Source organism: Macaca nemestrina, chromosome 14, assembly GCF_043159975.1.
Source record: "Macaca nemestrina isolate mMacNem1 chromosome 14, mMacNem.hap1, whole genome shotgun sequence".
Lineage (NCBI taxonomy): Eukaryota > Metazoa > Chordata > Mammalia > Primates > Cercopithecidae > Macaca > Macaca nemestrina.
In genome coordinates, this window is record NC_092138.1 from 26037147 (window position 1) to 26060098 (window position 22952).

The window sequence follows — 22952 nt, forward strand, 5'->3', positions numbered from 1 at the left end:
TTATCAGATATATGGTTTGCACACATTTTCTCCCACTCTATGAGTTGCCTTTCTACTTGGTTGGTGTCTTTTGATGGAAAAACATGTTTAAATTTTCAGCAAAGCCAAATACTGACAGCAGAAAGAGAAAGTGAGGCATTTATTGCAAGGTGCCAATCAAAGAGAACTGGGCAGCTCGTGCCTGAATTCCCAGATGGCTTACAGGTAAGGGTTTTTTTGTTTGTTTGTTTTGAGACAGTGTTTGTTTTGTTTATTTGTTTTGAGACAGTGTCATGCTCTGTTGCCCAGGCTGGAGTGCAGTTCAAGTGATTCTCATGCCTCAGCCTCCCAAGCAGCTGGGATTACAGGTGCCTGCCACAACACCCGTCTAATTTTTGTATTTTTAGTAGAGACAAGCTTTCATCACGTTGGCCAGGCTGTTCTCAAACTCCTGACCTCAGGTGATCTGCCCACCTTTGCCCCTCAAAGTGCTGGGATTACAGGCATGAGCCACCGTGCCCAGTCCAGGTAATGGTTTTTAAAGGCGGGTGACAAGCAAAGTCATAAATCAATACATGGAGACTATACATTGGCTTGACCTAAAAAGGAGGGACATCTTGAAGTGGGAGCACACAGGTCATAGGTGGATTCAAATATTTTCTGGTTGGTGATTGGTTAAGGAGGTGAAACTTTGTCTAAAAATTTGGGATCAGAAAAAAAAAAGTCAGCTCTGGCTTATGGGCATGACCTTCTTCTGAAGGTTCCTCAGAAAGAAAATTAGAACAACCAATAGCAGTTAGAGTTTAGTTCTCAGTTCCCCCTTATCTGAGGTCTATGCGCCAGCACATCCATCTAGTGTGAGTCCAAGTTTCCGAAAAGCAACTCAAAGACGTATGTTATGATGTTATTGTTAGTTTCTACAGGGGACAAAATATCTCCTGAATATAACTTCCTTGGCTATGTGTTAAGTTACTATTACACGTAACATGGCCCCAAAGCCCAAGGGCAGTCTAGCGATTCAGATATGCCAAAGAGAAGCTGTGGAGTGGTTCCTTTAAGTGAAAAGGTGAAAGTTCTCAACTTAGAAAAAACAAATTTTGTATGAGGTTGCTAAGATCCATGGTAAGAATAAATCTATCTGTAAAATTGTGAAGCAGGAAAAAGCTGGAACATTTCCTCCTGCAGATAATGGGGGGTTATTGTAAATGATGAGTCACTTCTCTCTTGCTGCCTTCAAAATTCTTTGTCTTTGGTTTTTAACAGTTTGATTATAATGTATCTCAATGTGGGTCTCTAAATTCACCTAACTTGGAGTTCTTTGAGCTTCTTGGATGTTTATATTCACGTTTTTCATCAAGTTTGGGAAGTTTTCAGGCATTATTTCTTCAAATATTCTGCCACTTTCTCTCTTCTTCTCCTGGAATCCCCACGATATGTAAGTTGCTCCACTTAACGGTATCCCACAGATTCTTTAGACTCTGTTCACTTTTTTCCAATCTTCTCTTTTATGTTTCTCATACTTGACAATTTCCATTGTCCTATCTTCAAGTATACGAATACTTTCTTCTGCCTGCTGAAAAGTGCCTTTGAATCCCTCTAGTAAATGTTTCACTTTAGTTACTCTACTTTCAGCTCCGGAATTTCTTTTTGGTTTCTTTTTAGGATTTTTCTTTATTGATATTTATATTTTATTCATATATCATTTTCTTGACTCCACATCTTTCTTTAGTTTTTTAAGTATCTTTTGGACAGCTGTTTCAAAGTCTTTAATAGATCCACCATCAGTTCTTTTTCAGGGGCGGTTTCTGTTGATTTACTTTTTTCCTTTGAATGAGCCATATTTTCCGTTTCTTTTATGCCTTATGATTTTTTTTCTTGAAAACCGAATATTTGAATCAAATAACATAGTAACTCTGGACGTTAGATTCTCTCCTTTCCCCAGGGTTTGCTTTTTTTGTTTGTTTTGTTTTTTATTATTGTAGACTGTCTCATAAAGATGGAATGATCTAGATTCAATAAATGGTTACACACAAAATGCCTAGTACAGAGCTGAGGCAAAGTCATGACTCTGTAGAAGAGCAACTATTAAGCCAGTTCTCAATCTGTAGTGTCTATAAGGCCCTACTGAAGAGTATATCAAAAATCAGATTTCTAGGCCCTACATTCTGAGACTGTGGTTTTGTAACTCAGGAGTTTCTGTTGTGTAGACAATACTTTGACAACCTACGGTTAAGGGATGGGGAGTGCACTAGAGCAAGTAAGGTATGATTAATGCCAAGAAAGAGTTCAGACAGAATGAGCTTCTGTGAAAATAATCTCTTCCTCCCCCGACCACTTCTCAAGGTAAGGTAGACCTACGTGTACAAACTGAGTGTGTGCGCTCCTTGGAAAGCTACTCACGTAGACTGGAGTATCAGATCTGAGCAACAAATACAGGAGAAGGCAATTACTAGAATAGTTTCATGTATGATTTGAGGAGCAAGCACATCTATCAGAATCACAGATGAGGCTTGTTAAGAATGATCATTCCTGGACTCAACCCTAAGATATATTAAGAATGTCTGGCACCTGGGATTCTGCATTTTAAACAAGCTTTCCAGATGATCCTTAAGCACACCAAAGTCTAAGAACCACTGCCCTAGGCAGCTAAAGCAAACTGACATTTCTAGAGGAATGTGTTCCCTACCTCACCTCTGCTACTGGGAATACTATTAAGGACATGATGTACTTTTCCTGAGAAAGTTATGATTCTTATAGTTTAAACAACACTGGTTAGTGTAGCTGAGAAAAAATAAATCACTGACAAGTGTATAGTACCTTCTGCTTAAAAATCAATTTTTACAATTAATTAAATCATTTCCTTACAACTATCTTGAGGGATCAATAGTACTATTCCTATCTTATATAGGAAGAAACAAATCCAGGCAGGTTTAATAATCTGTCCAAGATCCCACATCTACCAAATATTACAACCAGGGCTCAAGACCATGCCTCTGACTCTAAATTTAATCATTTGCCCCACTATTCCATACTGCCTCTCTTTTGGAAACTAAATCTTAGACTGATTTTTAGTTTCACCATTCAAAGCATTGATTCTTTGGGGTGATTAATTTTGAGCTCCAAACAAGTGACTTAAAGAAAGCTTTGAAACATACAGTGTTTACAGACGAAACATTCTGGAGATTGTTTCAGATATCTGATACATTAGTCTAGCATATGCAGAAACAGTCTCCAGAACAATCTCTGAACTGACAGGAAAAGATATGGTAGAGGCATAAGTCAGGAATCCAGAAGAGCTATCATTTAAGAAGCTTTTCCAAAATCATGTATCAAAAGGCATCACCCCCAGATGTAATTTTTTCCAGATTCTCACTCTGTATGACTAAAGTCCCTTAATTCAGACAGGGGTTGACATGGGTACTGCACTGTATAGAAATCATCTGTTTCCTGGATTGACTTCCTCCATGGTCAGAAAAATAAAGTTTATATCAGTAGTTTCTGGCCTTTATTCCTATTCCTGAAATTTAAGCCAAATCTAAACACCATGAAGGCTGGGAGACTATTCCTTCTTTCTCACTCTTTCCATTGTCTTACTTCTGCCTTAGTTATAAGTTCAAAGGTCAGACCAAATTTGCCAGTGAATCTAAAATTAGGAACATGCTAGGAAATGTAGGTAATTTCTAGATCAGTGATTGTCAACCTTTGTTTGTGTCTTCTTTTTTTTGAGACAGAGTCTTGCTCTGTCACCTAGATAGAGTGCAGTGGTGGGATCATGGCTCATTGTAGCCTCAACCTCTCAGGCTCAAGTGATCCTCTCACCTCAGTCTCCCTAGTAGCTGGGACCACAGGCATGTGCCACCATGCCTGGCTTTTTTTTTTTTTTTTTGGTACAGACAGAGTCTCACCATGTCACTATGTTGCCCAGGCTGGCCTCCAACCCCTGGGGCTCAAGCAATCCTCTCGCCTCAGCCTCCCAAAGTGTTGGGATTACAGGTGTGAGCCAACATACCTGGCCTGTTTCTGTCTTTACTGTCCACATGGCCATACCTTCATCATCATATACAGAAAGTGGTATATCATAAATAATAGGAGAGTAACAAGTATTTTGGGGAAAAACAGGGAAGAGAGAACCTGGAACAGTATCTTCCAACAGAGAATATCCACATGAAAATTAAAGGGAATATAGCTATATGCATGAGTTTCTATCTTCTCAGATCTTCTAGTATCCTTACCATTTAGCTCCCTGCTTGGTTGTTTATGTTTCTGGTGAATGTTCTTTTGCTTACTCAAGTCTGAGTGATTTTATGTGCATGGAACATGGCTGTACTTTGGTCAGGTGTCTAGACAAAAGCATTCTTAAGGAAAAATCATTTATCTACAAAGTTTACTATAAAATAAGTCTTTTGGTTTTTATTATAAAAATATTAGCAAACTAAATAATTTTTATTCAAAAGACTGCTACCATAAATCTATAAACCACATGTCTAATTCTTTATAAAAATTCTCCCTGCTATTTTTACAACATTCCTGTGGCTAGGAGTAGGTATAATTATCCTCGTTTTGCAGATGAGAAACCCAAGGCTCAAAGAATTAAGAGATTTGCTTGAGGTCACAAAATTAATCAGAAGCAGCAGAGGCAGAATCCATAAAAAGATCTTTAAATTTAAGGCATGCTATTAAGTTACAAGTGGAACATGTGTTCCTATAGCTTTTCAGATCTTCTAAATATTAAAATAAAACACATATACTACTTGGCAGAGCACACATTTTTATTGGTATAGTGTTGTGACTTATTCTAACACTGGTATATTAACTGCTTTGTAAATAGGGCCAAACGTGCTGGCTTGTTCCTAGCCTAGAGTAACGTTAGAGTATTATACATTATGTAAAAGTCACAAAACTTCAAAGTTGGAAAAGTTCATTTAGAGAACAGCACTAATTTTTGCTAAGCAATGTTTCAAGAGAGGAGGATATAGTTTTCTATGATGCTGTTCCCAGATTTTCAATATACTGAGATCTCAACAATGAAGATCTAACTAAATGGTGAGCAACATGGGCCAACCTATGTACAATTCGACTGGAATGCAAAAAGCACCACTAAAGCAGCAATTGTGTAGTGTCATGAGGCAACACACATGTTTTTATAAGCACTCATTAAAAGTTAGTCACTATTTGAGATCTTGTCCAACTGGTATGGTATGCCCCAAGTTAGTGATCTTAAAAGAGACAAACCACTGATGGACTATTGTTTAACATATATTAAACAAAAAGGAAGAATTAGATTTATTTCCTAATAGGGATGTATGGAGTTAAGTCTTTCAATTATAATCATTGGTAATGTCCACAAACCAAATGATTTTATCTTTTAAAAAATCTACTTCATAAGACATTTACTTGGGGCAGGTGTAAGAGGACAATTACCATCTTAAAACTAACTAACTTCCTCAAAGATAGTTGCCTCGCTCTGGTCATATTAATATGTCACAAGCATAACCTATTTATGATAATAATGAATTCAGGAGTCAACTCACATCAGGAAGAAATTAGATTGTACCATGATTCATTTGTTTTAATGCTCAGTATTCACATGTGACTTGCCTAACTTCAGTTGAGAGCATTTTCTCACTCTCTTAAAAAAAGAAACAGCAGGAAGATAATTTTGATGACAAGAATATAAAAATCTAAGGGATAAAATTAATAAACATTCTCAATGAAGAAGGCAAATTACTTGTAATAAAATACTACATTTTATTTCTATAGTTTTGCTCTATCTGAATTTGTCCTATAATTCTTTTCATTTTATTCTCAAATCATCCTTGGGTGAAGGAAAATAAGTGGTACTGTTATTTATTGATATTCTAACTTAAAGAGAGTTGTTATAACTCACCCAAGGTTATATAAAGAGTGACTCAGTAGCCATGTGAAGAGTCTACTCCTGGTGTGGCCCTGACTCCAGGTTTAGGACACCTTCCAACATATTAAACTGTAAAATGTGTCACAGGTTAGAATTAAGCATAGTCTGTATCATGACCATCTCTTTGTTGTCTACAGGAACAATCCAAAAAAATATGAGCTAGTATGTACTCTGCACTATGCTAAGCATCTCAAAGATTCAGAAGATTCATAATGCATAGTCCCTTCCTCACAGTGCATGCTATAAATCTGAACAGCAAGCAATATATTCTTAGAGTTAAAATAGTGTTTAAAATAAGAAATTAACTAACTGATTTCTCAAAGTGGGCTTTCAGAAAAATCTGCATTGAGCCAGGGCTAATTGATGGCTCCTGCAGATAGTCACATAAGCCATTGCTTTTTCTTTTGAGACAGAGCCTCACTCTGTTGCCCAGGCTGGAGTACAGTGGCAGAATCTCAATTCACTGCAACCTCTGCCTCCTGGGTTCAAGCGAGTGTCCTGCCTCAGCCTCCCAAGTAGCTGTGATCACAGGATCACAGGATCACAACCACCACGCTCTACTAATTTTTGTATTTTTAGTTAGAGTCGGAGTTTCATCATGTTGGCCAGGCTGATCTCGAACTCCTACCCTCAAGTGATCTGCCCACCTTGGCCACCCAAAGTGTTGGGATTACAGGTAGGAGCCACTGTGCCTGGCCATGAAATGCATGTAACTTGATAAAGGATAGACAATAAAGTAATCCAGGTCACTGTTTTTTACAAAGAGGAGAAATCCCATGTTTTTAATGCTATATTACATAAATACTACTACAGTGCAAATATCACTTTACTAACAAACTAAAAATCTACTTCAGGAACTTATCAGCTATTTTTAATTTTAAGCTTTTTATTATAAGAAGGTCTTAGTAACATTACTAGATTGCTTACTATGCTTCTTGTACACTGGTCTTATCTCCCAGCTAGAGTATTAACACTACAAAGGCCAGGATGATAGGCACTCAGACTTTAAAATTTTGATAGCAATACTGATTTTTCATTTATGGCTTCTCCACCACCCAAACAAGACAAGCTCGTTAGCTCGCATTTATTTTTAATCCCTAGGTTTGGGTGAAACCTGGAACTATGAGTTTACATTTTTTCTTCTTCTGAAAGATACCCTTTCTATTTGTATAATTCTATATAACAACAGCATTAAATTTCACCACCATATTGTCAATCATTTTCAAAGTTAACCCAGTTTTACTAAGTTCTTGGTTCATTAGTTTCTTCTCTCGCATCTTTTTATATTCTGGAGTACATCCCTAAATGTATACTTTTTTTTTTTTTTTTTTTTTGACAAACTTTCAGCCTGGATGATTTTTTGTCCTGATATATGAGTGAGCCATAGCTTAGCTCTGTAAGAAATTCTAAATTCAAAATACTCTGTTACCGTATTTTGTAGAACTTGCCCTACTTTTTATGATAATAGATGAGAAGTCTGATGCCTACCCTCAGTTGCTTTATAGTTAACCTCTTTTGTCCCTCTGAAAGCTGGTAGCAATTTCTCTGTACCACTGGAGTTTACCAACCTCACCATGATATGCCTAGGTAACATCTTTTTCCCACAATATTCCTAGAAAGCGCTTGATAGAACCCTTCTACTTGAAGGCCTAAGATTTTCCTTAACTTTGGAGGTTTTTTTTTCTTTTTATCATTTATTTCTTACCTACCTTGGCTTCTGTATTTCCTTTAGACAGAGTGGCTTTCTTAGCTTGAGCTTCCAAATATCACATTTTATTTCATAAGTTTTATCACTTTGACCTTTTTGACTAGGTTTTAGACAAGCCCATTGGCTTGATCTCCCAAATCGCTAATTTAGTCTTTAACCTTGTCCTATTCAGCCATCCTATTAAGATGTTTACATTTCTGCAACCACAGTGGTAGTTTCTAAGCAATGTTATAGGATTCTTGTTGTTTTTTTTTTCCAACAGCAGTGTTTGCTGGTTTTTGGACTTCGAAAGCTATTTGAATCATTAAGGATATAATTTAGGATACTTGAGGTTGCAATTGCAGTTTTTAAAAGTATTCTTCTGTGACTTAGATAACCTCTGTTAACTGAGCGTGGGAGGGTTTCTAGCATGTGCTTCATGGTTTCTATTTTCCTAAAAAGTTTAGTCTGCTTAGCTCATATTTATAAATGAGGGCCTAAATCTATATTATCCAATATGGTAACCAGTATTCACATTTGCGAACTAACATTAAATAAAATTAAAATTCCCCAGTTGTATTGGTTGTATTTCAAGTGCTCAATAGGGACATGTGGTTACTGGCTACCAAAATGGATAGCAATTATCTGGCATATTTCTATCACAGAAAGGTCTGTTGGACAGTACTGCTAGTGATTAAAGAGTTGTAGCCATAGAATGCATTACTAAAGCAGAATTGGGAATCACCATTGCTTTGGAAGTGAATTCAGATATTAATTATACAATCCCTGGCTCTGTTGATAGATGAAAAATTAACAGCTATGGCTTTACTTTAGTATACACAGGGAGCATTTTGCCTCTAAGCACAAGGGCTTCTTTGTTAAGCTCTAAGACCAACAGGGATAAGGTATACTGCTCTGCTTTTCTCTTTCATGGCATTTCTCCACTTTAGAAAGTTATTCTTCTGACTGTCTTGGCATTATTCTAGAGTTTTACTGAAAAAACCTTAACTTCCACCCATATTATATTGCAAATTCATATACTGTGTAGTTGTATAAATCTAATCCTCTCTACTTTATATCTTTAGTTTCCTTAATTTTTAAAATAAAGGTAGGACTTATTTTACTTTTGGTTTTAACTGCTCAATGTATGTGTTACAAGGTTCGCTACATTCAGATATATAAAAAACCAGCTTGTTCATTTCTTATAATCTGGCCTTTATCAGAAGCCACGGATTGATTAAAACAGTTTCCTTCAGGTGTATGTTCCTTTTCTTCGAATTTTGCCTCCTTATATTTTTTCCCAAGACAGTCTCATTGGACAAGAGAGTCCACTGTTTCCTCCAGCTTCAGAGAAGGGACCTGTCTCTGTCCTGCTCTCCTTAATGCTGCTTTCTGCCGACATAACCTTTTTCAGTTTTTTGGTATCATCGTTTTTTTTTCTTTCTTTCTTTTTCTTTTCACTGAGATTGGGGGAAAAAGAAAACTCCTGCCTTAGCCTCCCAAGTAGCTGGGATTATAGGCGTGTACCAACATGCACGGCTAATTTTGTATTTTTAGTAGCGACGGGGTTTCACCATGTTTATCAGGCTGGTCTTGAACTTCTGACCTCAAGTGATCCACCCACTTTGGTCTCCCAGAGTGCTGGGATTACAGGTTTGAGCCACTGTGCCCAGCCAGGTAAAGGAAAATTTTAAGTATCTGTTCAGTCAGCCATTTTGAATTAGAAAAATACCTTAGTTATATTTGACTGACTTTTCTTACTAGGCAGTGAAAAAAAGACCTTAATAAATGTGTCCCTAGAGACACATTAAAATTAGAATTAACTACCACAGTAAGCCAGGAATTTTTTTTAATATACTAAGGACTAACTGACATTGAATCATCATATGAGGGTCAAAGAACTGCTCTGTTCTGTATTGGTGAGTTTAAATTCAAGCAATAGTGTTACATATGTAAAAGTAACCACAATATTATTTTATATCAATAATAGATGACAACTTACCGCACATGACTATTCTAGTTTTACTGAAAACCAGATTTAGCATTATTATGTCATTCAAGTTTATGGGAAATGTGACATCCTATTACTATAGTGTCTTATGATAAAGACTAATGATGGTATACTGAACATTCACATATATAAGTATATACCATGATGTCAAATATATTACTCAAATTGATGACTTCAGTGGCATGAGTCATTTAAAAATAAACAAGACAGACACCTGGTGTAAGCTACCTATATAAATATTCTCAGGACAACAAAGCATTTAACATAATCCCTAGCTTAGCTTGGCATTTCATATCCATGATGCTGAGAATGGCCTACAATATCAGCTGACCTCCAAAACTGGGTCTGATTAGTGTAAAGTTGTAATTGAATGCTACCACTGATGGACCATCATTTGAAAATTATTACATATATGTAACTCCATCAACTACAAGAAGAAATACTTCTTTATGACATATGACTCTGCAAAAACAAAAGCAAAACAGAAAATGCATCACATAAGTTAGTTACAAAAGGACAATTTGAGTTATTAATTTTTTAGAATGTAACTCCAACTCTTCCAACTAAAAATATATCTGAGAAAATATCAAAGAAAATGTTTGCCATAAAGTTCTAAAAATGTCATTCTACCTCATGAATAAGCAGATAAATTGGAAAGGAATTAGAACTAAGGTTGAGAAAATCAACTCCAAAGCTATGGGAAAGTCCAAGTTCACTCGATATTTTTAGAAGCCAAAAAATCCTACAGGGACCAAATTAATCACTGTTAGAAAATCAAATCACACTGATTTCTTTCAGCCCAAAGAAGGATTATCTGAAGTTGCTTTGTGTATTTAAATAGCTAAGAGGATCTTTTGGAATGCTTTTTCACATCCACTAATACTATTTCTGAAAAGAACCTGGTCATCTGGGTACCTGTATCTGTCCCCAAAGGTCATGATTTAAAGGTTAACGTTTGTTCTATCTAGGGAGTGTTTTAATAGAAACTGTAGTAACCCATTAGAGATGGAAAGATTGAGGATGCAAGAAAGCATGAACAACTAAGGAAATTTACACCTTAAATCTTTAGGTAGGCAAGAGAAGATGGGTTCCAGGGTTTTGTGGAGTGACTAGCCTCAGGGACAGACATGCATTTCATCTACTGTGATAGTAAAATAGAATATATGGGTACAGACATTGATAGTTTGATAGATGTGGTGGTGGTTTAATAAAAAGCTGAATCTAAGCAGGGTTAGGATTTTGTCAGGTGAGTACCACAGTGGGAAAGATGGACTAGGGGTATATGCAAAAAGCAGTTATACTGATGAAACACAGACCCCAAACTAGAAAAGCAGGGAAGGGCTGGGCACTGTGGCTCACGCCTGTAATCCCAGCACTTTGGGAGGCCGAGGTGGGTGGATCACACAAGGTCGGGAGTTCAAGACCAGCCTGACCAACATGGAGAAACCCTGTCTCTACTAAAAATATAAAATTAGCCAGGGATGGTGGCACATGCCTGTAATCCCAGCTACTTGGGAGGCTGAGGCAGGAGAATCACTTGAACCCAGGAGGTGGAAGTTGCCTGGCAACAGGGAGAGACTCTGTCTCAAAAAAATAAAAATAAAATAGAAAAGCAGGGAAACCAAAACATGAATGAACAGTGAAAAGTAGAAGGGTTAATGGACAGGACTATCCAATGGCGATAATAAATATTACCTCAGGGATATGGAAACCAGATGGATGGCGGTCAGTCTTTTTTTTTTTTTTTTTTGAGATGGAGTCTCGCACTGTTGCCCAGGCTGAAGTGCAGTGGCACGATCTCAGCTCACTACAACCTCCACCTCCCAGGTTCAAGCGATTCTCCTACCCCAGCCTCCCGAGTAGCTGGGATTAAAGGCACGCACCACCACGCCCAGCTAACTTTTTGTATCTTTAGTAGAGACGGGAGTTTCACTATGTTGGCCAGGCTGGTCTCAAACTCCTGACCTCGTGATCCGCCCGCCTCGGCCTCCCAAAGTGCTGGGATTACAGGTGTGAGCCACGATGCCCGGCCCAGTCTTTCAAAAATTTTATAAGTACAGCAGTTACCAGTGAGGAGCAAGTTTGTGGTTTGACCATGAGGGTACACTTCTGAGGCGGGGAGTCTAAAAGCTGAGATGTCAGATATTGGACAGATTATCCATGTGTATGTAGCAATTACTAAGCATGATGATAGGAACTGTGGAAAGGTAGTAAGCCCAGGTACTAATGAAGAGGTGTAACTAGGAGGTTAGTACAGATCTGGAGGGTATAGTAGTCTGACAGCATTTATTTCAGAGGAGCTATAGTTTTTGAGTAGGGAGAAACAAACAGAGGAAATGGGAGAAAGGGTTCTACATGGGAGAGGAGTGGTAAAGGTGTGGAGTGAAAATACATCATCACTTAAGAGGATCACAGGGAAACAGTGTTCCCAGGAACAGTCAGGTAGGGCAAGAAAGTAAAAGACATTTTATATTCAACTCTATGTCTCTATTTCATGACAACAGACTATAAATTGTAGAAGGTAAAGTGGAAGCATTAGGGGAGGGAGTACTGAAAGGCTGGAAGATTGCATCAGGTTAGGGTATGTACAAAACCAAATAGGGAAAAGTAATAATAAATGATCTGGGAATCTAGGACATTAAAACACCAACCAGCCAGGCACGGTGGCTCATGCCTGTAATCCCAGCACTTTGGGAGGCCAAAGCAGGTGGATTACAAGGTCAGGAGTTTGAGACCAGCCTGGCCAAGATGGTGAAACCCTGTCTCTACTAAAAATACCAAAATTAGCCAGAAGCGGTGGCGGGCACCTCTAATCCCAGCTACTCGGGAGGCTGGGGTAGGAGAATCGCTTGAACTTGGGAGGCAGAGGTTGCAGTGAGCCAAGATCGCACCACTGCACTCTAGCCTGGGTGACAGAGCAAGACTCTGTTTCAAAATACTACTACTACTACTAATAATAAATTAAAATAAAAAACCAACCAAAACAAATAAATGCCTTTTGTAAGTTTCAAGAGAGTAGCTCAGTATCTTTCCAATAAATTCCCTTTCTGTTTAAGTTAGCAACTGAAGAATCCTAATGCTAACTTCATGGACAGTGCCTTGCACACATCAGACAAGTCAAAAAAGGAATGTTTATTTACTGCATTTGTAAACCAAAAAGAATTTGAGACAGGTCTCAATCAATTTAGAGGTTTATTTGGCCAAGGTTAAAGACCATGGCCCATGACACAGTCTCAGGGAGTCCTGGGAACATGTACCCAAGATGGCTGGGATACAGTTTGGTTTTGTACATTTTAGAAAGACAGAAGTTACAGGCTAACACAAAAATCACTGTATGTAATGTATACATTGATTTAGCCTGAAAAGGGAGGACATCTTGTAGGGAAGGGAGGTGGGGGAGGCTTCCAGATCATAGGTGGATTCAAAGATTTCCTGACTGGCAATTGGTTGAAAGAGTTCAGCTCTGCCTCAACAGTTGAATACAGCATAAATAAATGCTTGCCTTTAGGTAAGGGAGTTGTGGAAGTCAAGGTTCTTGTCATGTAGATGAAGCCTCCAAGTAGCAGGCTTCAGAGAGAATAGCCAGTGAATGTCTCTTAACAGACCTTAAAAGGTGTCAGCCTCTCCTAAGGGAAGGAGATTCTCTACAGAATGCAGATTTCACCCCACAAAACACAGCTTTGCAGGGTTATTTCAAATATGTCAAAAGAAATATATTTTGGGGAAAAATACTTTGATTTCCTTCAGGGCCTGCTATCTGTCATGTGATACTATACTAGAGTCAGGTTGGAAGTTGGTATCTTATTACTACAGAGTCTGTTTTGTTAGTCTTAAGATCTCTATTTTAATGTTACTGCTGGTCAGTTGTATCTAGACTCTGCATGGAGAAGGGTATAATGAAGCATGTCTTGACCCCTTCCCCTCTTCCCATCATGGCCTGAATTAATTTTCCAAGTTTCTTTGAGTTCCCCTTAGTTGAAAGGGGGGGTCCATTAAGTTGGTTGAGGGGCTTAGAATTTTATTGTTGTTTTACCCATTCAATATATTTAACTGCTATTTGGTCTGGAATGATAAGAAAAATCTAAGAAAGGAATCTTAGGCATGTCAGCTATTCCTTTATCCCCTCCTTATTTCATTTCTTCCCTTCACAAAAGTCAAGATGTGAAAAACAGCACCAGTCATTGAGGTAGAAGTGAGCTGGCAGCCGGGGTGTTCTGAGGACATACAGGATTCACTGTATACCTGCCTGTGACCTCACAGTGACACTTTTGCAGGTGTGGAGAGTCCTGAGGCTTAAAATAACAAATGCCACACTCTCAACCCCAAGGGTTTGTGTCTAACTATGCCCCTCCCTCCTATAGTATTTCTCTAAAAGGAAAACGGCCCATTTGGGGGTGAATTCATATTAATTACAACTTTCTTTCAGATGAATGAATTTACCTGAATGAAGAATTCTGAGAATACTCTGTTTCTAACCGTGAATTTACGTAGAAACAAGTATTGGCAATACAATTATAAAATTTCATAATTAATCCAACGGTAAGTATAGTACTATTCCCTAAAAACAGTAAGTATAGTACTATTCCCCATAGTAGAGCAAATCAAGACAAATTAATTTCAGCTGTCATGTATTAGACATAAAATTAAGTACCTAAAATACATAATTAATGCACACAAAAAAATTATATTGTATCAGGCCTCAACATTAAGAAACATGTTTTAGCCTGGGCGTGGTGGCTCACGCCTGTAATCCCAACACTTTGGGAGGCCAAGGCAGGCAGATCATGGGGTCAAGAGACTGAGACCATCCTGGCCAACATGGTAAAATCCCGTCTCTACTAAAACTACAAAAATTAGCTGGGTGTGGTGATGCACACCTATAATCCCAGCTACTCAGGAGGCTGAGGCAGGAGAAGTGCTTGAACCAGGGAGGTAGAGATTGCAGTGAGCCGAGATTGTGCCACTGCACTCCAGCCTGGCAACAGAGTGAGACTCCGTCTCAAAAAAAAAAAAAAAAAAAAAAAAGGAAACATGCTTTATTAGCTTCAAGTGGAAGCAACTTGGTAATCTAAGCATATGGTATATCCCCAAGCATAGAGGAAATTACGTTGTGTGAAAGAGAGAAGAGAAAATAAAAGGTAAACAATAGTACGGATTACAGTTCTTCAAAGCATTGAAAAAGGCACAAAGGAAAAGTAAAGACCTTCACTAGCACTACTAGGTGTAATATTATAAATATCTTAATGCCTAGCATACCATAAATTGTCTTGTCACTTGAAAAAATATGTTAAATTTAAAACAAATCAACTGAGGAGGGAATACATTTAACATAAACTCACTGAATAGCACTGGGAAACATACCAAAGAATATTTCCCAATTTGGAGAAAGATAAAAGAGGGTGACCTCTATAACACCAGAATCATCTACAGAATGTCAGAGATGCTCAAATCAGATCTATGGTAGATTCTATGTCTGGCCAAGTGCTTTGCTCAGTGGCTACCCACTTCATGGCTACCCTTAATTGCTGATACCCATTGGCTGAGAAATAACATTTATTCCCATGACTGGCACTTCACCACTCACACTAAAATTACTCACACCAATCACATGAACCAATCTGGAACTATTCCCTAAAGCTCAACATCTCTGGGCAGGGCGAGACAGGACAAAGACCTTAACAGCTGATACCAAGCTACCTGGAAAGGTTTTTCCCACAGCAAAATTTACTCATTCATTTTACAGTGTCAGGCATCACAACCCATTAAATGAGGATTATAACTTTAACTGAAACTAGAAAAAAATCAGTATCCAGGCTCAGTACCTTATATACAAAATCTACTTTGTAATGATCATCTTCACTCAACAGCAGCAGTCCCCAACCTTTTTGGCACCAGAAACGGATTTCGTGGAAGACAATTTTTTCATGGACCAGGGTGGGGGTGGGCGATCAGGGTGGCTTTGGGATGATTCAAGTGCATTACATTTATTGTACACTTTATTTCTATTATTTTTACATTGTAATATATAACGAAATAATTATGCAACTAACCATAATGTAGAATCAACGGGAGCCCTAAGCTTGTTTTCCTGCAACTAGATGGTCCCATCTGGGGGTGATGGGTAACAGTGACAGATCATCAGGCATTAGATTCTCATAACGAGCACACAGCCTAAATCCCTCCCATGTGCAGTTCACAATAGGGTTCACACTCCTATGAGAATCTAATGCCAGAGCTGATCTGACAGGAGGCAGAACTCAGGTGGTAACGTGAGTGATGGGGAGTGGCTGTAAATACAGATGAAGCTTCACTCACTCACCTGCACTTCAACTCCTGCTGTGCGGCCCAGTTCCTAACAGGCCATGGACCGATGTGGGGGTTAGTGACCCCTGCTCCACAGAGAGACAAACTCAAGCGTCATGACTAGAGTTTGCAGATAAAGACTTACAAAAAGGTAAAGATGAAAAGACAATTAGAATTATTGTGACTTGTGGTTAGCTAAGATACTCAATATCTGTTAGAATGTTAACTTGTTTTTGTTTTATTTCTGGAGAATAAAATAGTTGTCTTTTAAAATAGGACTAATCTAATTAGTGTTCCTTCAACTTTCCCAAAACAAAAGGCAAGCAAACAAAAACAGAACTTTAAAACATCTAGGCGGTACATCAGTCCTTTGGCTGTAATACCTTTTTTTTCCCCCTACTGTGGCCCAGGCTGGAGTGCAGTGGCGTGATCTCAGCTCACTGCAACCTCTGCCTCCTGGGTTCAAGTGATTCTCCTGCCTCAGCCTCCCAAATAGCTGGGATTACAGGCGCCCACCATCACGCCCGGTGGCGTAATTTTTGTATTTTTAGTAGAGATGGGGTTTTACCATGTTGGCCAGGCTGATTGCAAACTCCTGACCTCAAGTGATCTGCCTGCCTTGGCCTCCCAAAGTGCTGGGATTACAGTCATGAGCCACTGCACCCAGCCTTCTTGTTTGTTTGTTTTGGCTTATTTTCGACTGAGGTAAAATTTACATCAATGTCATGCACAGGCCTTAAACGTACAATTTAATGAGTTTTAATATATTTACTCTTATAATCTTCACTGCTCTCGCCACTCCAGAAAGTTTTCTTGTGCTTTTCTGGTCTCTATAGATGGAATCACATAATACGCTCTTTTGTATCTGGTTTCTTTCTCTCCACATTAATGTTTCCAAGATTCATCTGCTTTGCTTATATCAGTGGTTCTTTTTTTTTAAAATAGCAGAGTAGTATTCCACTACATGCATCTGCCACAATCTGCTTATATATATTCTGTTGATAGATATTTGGAGGTTTTCCCCATTTTTGACAACTGTGAATAAAGGTGTATGTAAACACAGAATCCTGTTCCGCTGTATAAATGCAATCATAACTAATCTTAAACTTGACAGCTTTCTGCCTAAATCAGGAGCCAAGAAAATGGACTAAATTACTATCTACTTTCACAGTAAGTCAGCAAAAGGAGCCTCTGCTACAGAGCCCAGGCTGATGAGATGAGATCCACCCCAACCAGCCCACATCTTTGGCATGTGATACTCCAGGGGCCACACCTTACGAGGAGAGACTCTCCCTAGAATATTTCAAACAGGCAATGTTTAGGATCAGTGGCAATAAACAGCACTCATTTCTGTTCTGACCCTAATCTGGTGTCACACTGCTTCTATTACACCCAAAAATACAGTATGTATATTTTAAAATCACAAATACACATGGAGGGCTTTTGATTTACTTGTCCTTTGAATTGTCCTCCCACAGACCCCATCCAACCAATGAAGAGGCATGTGCTAATTACGTAACTCTGGGCATGTCATTCACCTCTAAGCCCTAATTTCCCAATATGTAAAATGGGATCATTTTGCATCTATCTTAGGATTACTTTTGATTAATGCCTGTCACTTCTTCCACCAAATCACAAGCTTCAATTAAGACTGTGACTTTATATTTTGCTCAACCCTATACCTCCAATATCTAGCACAATGTTTGGTACTAGATAACAGATGTGGAATAAAGACATGAATACCAGAATTGCACTGCAGGCTTTTTGGCATAGTGCTAAACCGAAAACAACTCAAATGTTTATTAATAGGAAAGTGCTTAAATAAGCTAATCCACATTTGTGCTGTATAATATTACACAGCCATTTTAAAAATGAGCTTAATCTTTCTGTTCTGATACATCCACTTTACTGAATGAGAAGGGAAAACATGTATTTTATTACATACACACTGCATCATACACAGATGTCTAGAAATGTACACATCAAAGTGTTAACAGTGACTACATCCGAACAGAACTAAAACTGGGAACAGACTTTCACTTTTACACAGTACCTTATATACTTCTCTATTGTTTCAGTATTCTTCAACAAGTATGCATTTCTTTCTAATCAATTTTTTAAGGCTTTGATCAACTGCAGGTCCACATAAATTATTACAGGCTTTATTCTTAGTTCATATTTTTATCCCTATTTCTTAAAACTATTTTTGTAGCCAGGTGCAGTGGCTCACGCCTGTAATCCCAGCACTTTGGGAGGCCGAGACTGGCGGATTGCTTGAGGTCAGGAGTTTGAGACCAACCTGGCCAACACAGTGAAACCCCGTCTCTACTAAAAATACAAAAATTAGCCAGGCATGGTGGTGCGCCCCTGAAATCCCAGCTACTCGGGAGGCTGAGGCAGGAGAATCACTTGAACCTGGGAGGTGGAGGTTGCAGTGATCCGAGATCGCGCCACTGCACTCCAGCCTGGGTAAGAGAGCGAGACTATGTTTCAAAATAAATATATAAAAATAATAATAATTATTATTTTTCTAATGATCCCTGTAGCAATCCTGAGAGAAAGGTAAGACAAGTGATAGTACTAACCCAGTATCATAGATTAAAAGCTATAGGTAAATTGCCTGACATCACCAAGCAAAACAAATGACAGAACTGGGGCTAAGGAATGGCTCTTTTCTCTTAGTCCAATGCTGTTTTTGTTGAACATCACTGCCTCTCCAGGACAGGAAAGGCTGCCTTGATCCGCTCAACATCTTAGTAGTAAATGACTAGAAAAGATTTAAACCTATTCCCACTGCTGACCCTCCCAATCTCCGTAAGTCATTTGAGGGTACTGCTGACCAATGGCCATAGGGACCCTTTTAAATAACTCCAGGGAAGAGGAGGTTACAAATCCTGGCGCAAGCCCCTTTACTGTTAGACAATTCCTTATATTGAGCTGAAACCTATTTTTGTTACTTTGACTCCCTGGTCCAAGTTTGGCCATTTGGAATGGCACAAAATGAATATACTCTCCTTTTCTAGAGTATATTCAAGTATATGAAGAAAGCTATCATTTGTGTCCTTTTGAGAATGAGTGCTTTACCTATATAAACTTCCAATACAACATCTTTAATTATCCAACTTCTAATTGCAGTGAAGTCCTAATAAACTGCTTGGCAGAGAAGGAAAAGGAAAACCATCATGTAGGACCCTTACCAAATCACAAAGTGTTTAATACAAGCAGTCAATTGTTACTACAATCCTTTAAGGTAGGGGTGTCCAATCTTTTGGCTTCTCTGGGCCACACTGGAAGAACTGTCTTGGGCCACACATAAAATACACTAACACTAATGACAACTGATCAGCTATAAAACAAACAAACAAACAAAAAATAACAAACTCGTAATGTTTTAAGAAAGTTTACGAACTTGTGTTGGGTTGCATTCAAATGTTCCCTGCGCCATGTGTTGGACAAGCTTGCTTTATGGGGAGTTACAGAGAATGGGCATTTTTTATCACTCCTTTGTTAGATGTCACCAAATCAAATAGCTTTGCAGTGTAAAGAATAGGCACGAAATTGGGGTCAGATGCTTCTGACAAAGTCTTGCCTTTAGATGGCTACTCATAGCAGATGCAAGAATCTGTTATGATCACAGACAATTATTAGCTATTCATTACACAGATGAACAATCAACCTAATGATTTTTCCTCAGTAAAATATTTTGTGTTGTTTTTGTCAGAACCTTCAATAACAAAGTGGCCTGGTGGTCCTCCTGATTAACAAATGAGACTTTTCCATAACTTAAAAGAGAGAAAGGAATTAAAGATAAAAAGAGAAAAATGGTCAATTGCAACTTAGTGACTGAACCTGAGACCCAGGAAAACATTTAGAACGAGAATGGCATAGTTACTAGATAACACCAACAAAATGCACAATGAAAAGTACAAGTAGGAGAAGCCTAGGAATAGCTACACTTTAGTTAAAACTGCTTTTTACGAAAACAGTCATGAGAAACAATCAAAAGCAAATGTTTGTGCACAGCCTTACGGTAAGAATACAAAAGAGGCAGACATCTATTTGGAATAGTGCAGCTTTTTATTTTTATTCTGGTGTACCTATTGATAATAGGAGCAAACTTGGGAAAGTCTTCTCAAATGTTGCTTCAGGTTTTCATGCTCAAAAACCTCTCAACCCAAGTGGGGGAAAGGAGAGCACTCAATTTAAAATATTCTTCCTTATTCTCCCTTACTGACCTGTGTTGTCCTTCACCAACATTTATAATTGGTATTTATTTATCTTTCTGCTTACTTTTTGCCCATATCACTTAGAAACTATAAGCTCCGTGAAGGCAGAGTCAGCTCTTTTGAACATAGTATACCTATGAACACAGGGCCTTGCACATGGAAGGTGCTTATTAAATATTTGTAGAATAAGCAAAGAAAGAAAGAGGAAAGGAAAAGAAAGGAGACCACAGGTTACCAAAAACAGATTACTTTGCTTTCCCAATCAATGTTGGGAAATTAATCACTTATTGAACACTTACTATGACCTAGGCCATTTATGCATATCACATAGTTTAGCCTCCCAACAATCCTGATAACTTTGTCATTTGAGACCAAAGTAAGGCTTAGATAAACTAAATATTATATAACTCACTCAAGCCACACATCTAGTAAATTTGAGCTTCATAACCTATGTGAATATTAGGTTTACCTGAGTGATGCTGGCCCCTAATATGCCCCTGTCGTCAATGATTTTCTCTCCATACAGCTATGGAGACAGGGAGCGAGATTCACAGCAAACAGCAAGTAGTAGTTGTTTTTGTTTTTTGAGACGGAGTCTCACTCTGTCGCCCAGGAGTACAGTGATGTGATCTCAGCTCACCGCAACCACCGCCTCCAGGGTTCAAGCGATTCTCCTGCCTCAGACTCCCAAGTAGCTGGGATTACCGGCGCCCGGCAAATTTTTCTATTTTTAGTAGATTCGGGGTTTCGCCATGTTGGCCAGGTTGTTCTCGAACTCCTGATCTCAGGTGATCCGCCCACCACCTCGGCCTCCCAAAGTGCTGAGATTACAGGCGCCCGCCACCACGCCCAGCTAGTTTTTGTATTTTTAGTAGAGACGGGGTTTTGCCATGTTGGCCAGGTTGGTGTCAAACTCCTGACCTCAGGTGATCCACCCGCCTCGGTCTCCCAAAGTGCTGGGATTACAGCACTTTAAGCCACGGCGCCCAGCCTGCACATTAGTACTTATAAACAACCCAAGTCCTCTGGCTATCTAGTCTGAATTTTTTCCAGTTTACAGAAGTCCTGCTAAAGATAAACAGCAAAACAAGTATTTTTACATTAACCAAATATTTTTATCTTCAAACAATTGTTAAAAAACAGAAATTTCCCACTATACTAGTGAGAACAGCCTAAGACCACTTAATCATTCACATTTCCCCTGTGGGCTTGGGGTTTTTGGGGAAAAAAAATCGTAGCTGAATAAACTTGGTGTAAAGTTTGAGAGAGACACTCATGCCACAATCCTTGTTTCCCTCTGCTAATGTGATCCAGATGGAAACGCTGAACGATGTAACTGCCCCATTTGCACCTTAGATTTGATTAGGGTCCTGTTCACTCTGTGCAATTAGTTAAGTGTGCTGACCATCAAATATTTACCAGGAGACAACATGTCCAGGTCAAAGAAAGGGCGTGAGAATAACATTTTAGAAAGAGTTGCGCTGCAGCCAAGACTAACTCTGGGCTGCGGTCCACACTCGCCCCAGTCGACTCCTCTCATTTCCTCTCTCCCCTCTCCAGTGAACCATTCCTTCCTGGAGTCAGAGACGGTGCAACAGGCAGGTTCCTACCTTGGTCTGCACACTCTTATCGAACTTGTCATTTTTGAAGCTAAACGTATTCTGGTGCTTCTGAGGTCTGGAACGAGCCACGTTGCCTTTCTGGGAGCTCATCGCCGAAATCAAAGCCACCCCTCGCCGGGAGCAGGCAAAAGGATGAAGGGAAAACCAACGAACTACTCCCAGGAATTGACGCTTCTGTCAATGACCCGGAAGAAACTAATGCACCCTTTCCGCCCCGGCTCCGGGTCAGCCCACGTGACTCTTCTGGGAGGTCAAAGAGCATAGCTCTGCCCTCCCTGCTGTTAGGCCAGGCCACTCCACGCGGCGCAGCCCCGACCCCTCCTGCTCCGCGTAGCTTCTTTCTCAAGTCCCGCTTTCTTCGAAATGAGAATTCCCCCATTGGCCCGAATGTGGTAGTCCATCAAGGCAAAGGGGCGGGGAACCTTTGCTCCTATTGGTTCTTCTTTTCCGCAATCCCCGCCTCCTGCCGAGCGAGCTCAGCCTCTCCTGGAGCCCAGAGCGTCTCCGACCCTGCTGGGCAGCCTGTGATTGGTGGAAATGAGGCGAGGCTGGGCTCCGTCTCTCCCCCCGCCCGCTCGCAGGCTGGAGCCGGGGTCAGCTTTGGCACCTTCCTCCAGTCAGTGGACAACTCCTGGCTCAGTGAGGATTGTGCTCGTTCCCTCGGTTCCCCTCCAGTCTCCCTCCCGCTACCGGAGCGAGCCCCGCGCCTGGCACGCTGAGGAGGAGCAAAGAAAGCAGGATTAAAGAGAAGGAAGACCTGGCCGGGTCTGGGTGGTGTCTGCGGTGCCAGAAAGGGAGGCGGTGGCGGCGGCGGCGGCGGCGGCTGCGACCACGGCCGCGCGGGACGTGAGGCCCGAGAGCAGCCGACGGCAGCTGCGGCCGCTCCAGCGCCCCGCACCGGGGCCGTTAGTCAGCAGAACGCGAGCTCTTGTGGAGGAGCAGGGCCGGCGCGAGGCGAGACTCGGGAGCGCGAGCGGGGCCCCTCGGGCGCCACCGTCCTTCTTCGTCCCGGCCCCGGGGGCTGCAGCCCTGGTCCCCGCTCGTCTGCCTGGCCCGTCTGCAGGCGGAGAGAGTCCGACGGCGCCCGGAGCGCGGATCTCGCTTTGTGGAGCACAGCGCGTCGGCTGCGGTTCTCTCCCTACCACTTCTGCCCGGCGCTTCGGCCCGGGCCGCTCAGGTGCAGGTGCGTGCGGCCTCGGGGCTTGGGGAC

General features: G+C 40.2%; 2 protein-coding genes across 9 annotated transcripts in view; one reads left to right on the plus strand and one right to left on the minus strand.

Moving 5' to 3' along the window:
* Window positions 1-22029, minus strand: part of C14H9orf85 (chromosome 14 C9orf85 homolog) — a 64621-nt gene extending 42592 nt beyond the window's left edge. For all 6 annotated transcript variants that reach the window (XR_011612455.1, XR_011612457.1, XR_011612456.1 and 3 more), the window contains exon 1: window positions 21731-22029. Coding sequence is in view for 2 of the 6 variants with exons in the window: in XM_071077674.1 (XP_070933775.1) it covers window positions 21731-21832 (102 nt within the window). In the remaining 4 variants the exon portion in view is untranslated. The remainder of the gene's footprint in view (window positions 1-21730) is intronic.
* A 360-nt stretch (window positions 22030-22389) lies between these two features.
* LOC105498664 (abhydrolase domain containing 17B, depalmitoylase) overlaps window positions 22390-22952 on the plus strand; it is a 72332-nt gene continuing 71769 nt past the window's right edge. For all 3 annotated transcript variants that reach the window (XM_071077672.1, XM_011770922.3, XM_071077673.1), the window contains exon 1: window positions 22390-22925. The gene's annotated coding sequence lies outside the window, so the exon portion shown is untranslated. The remainder of the gene's footprint in view (window positions 22926-22952) is intronic.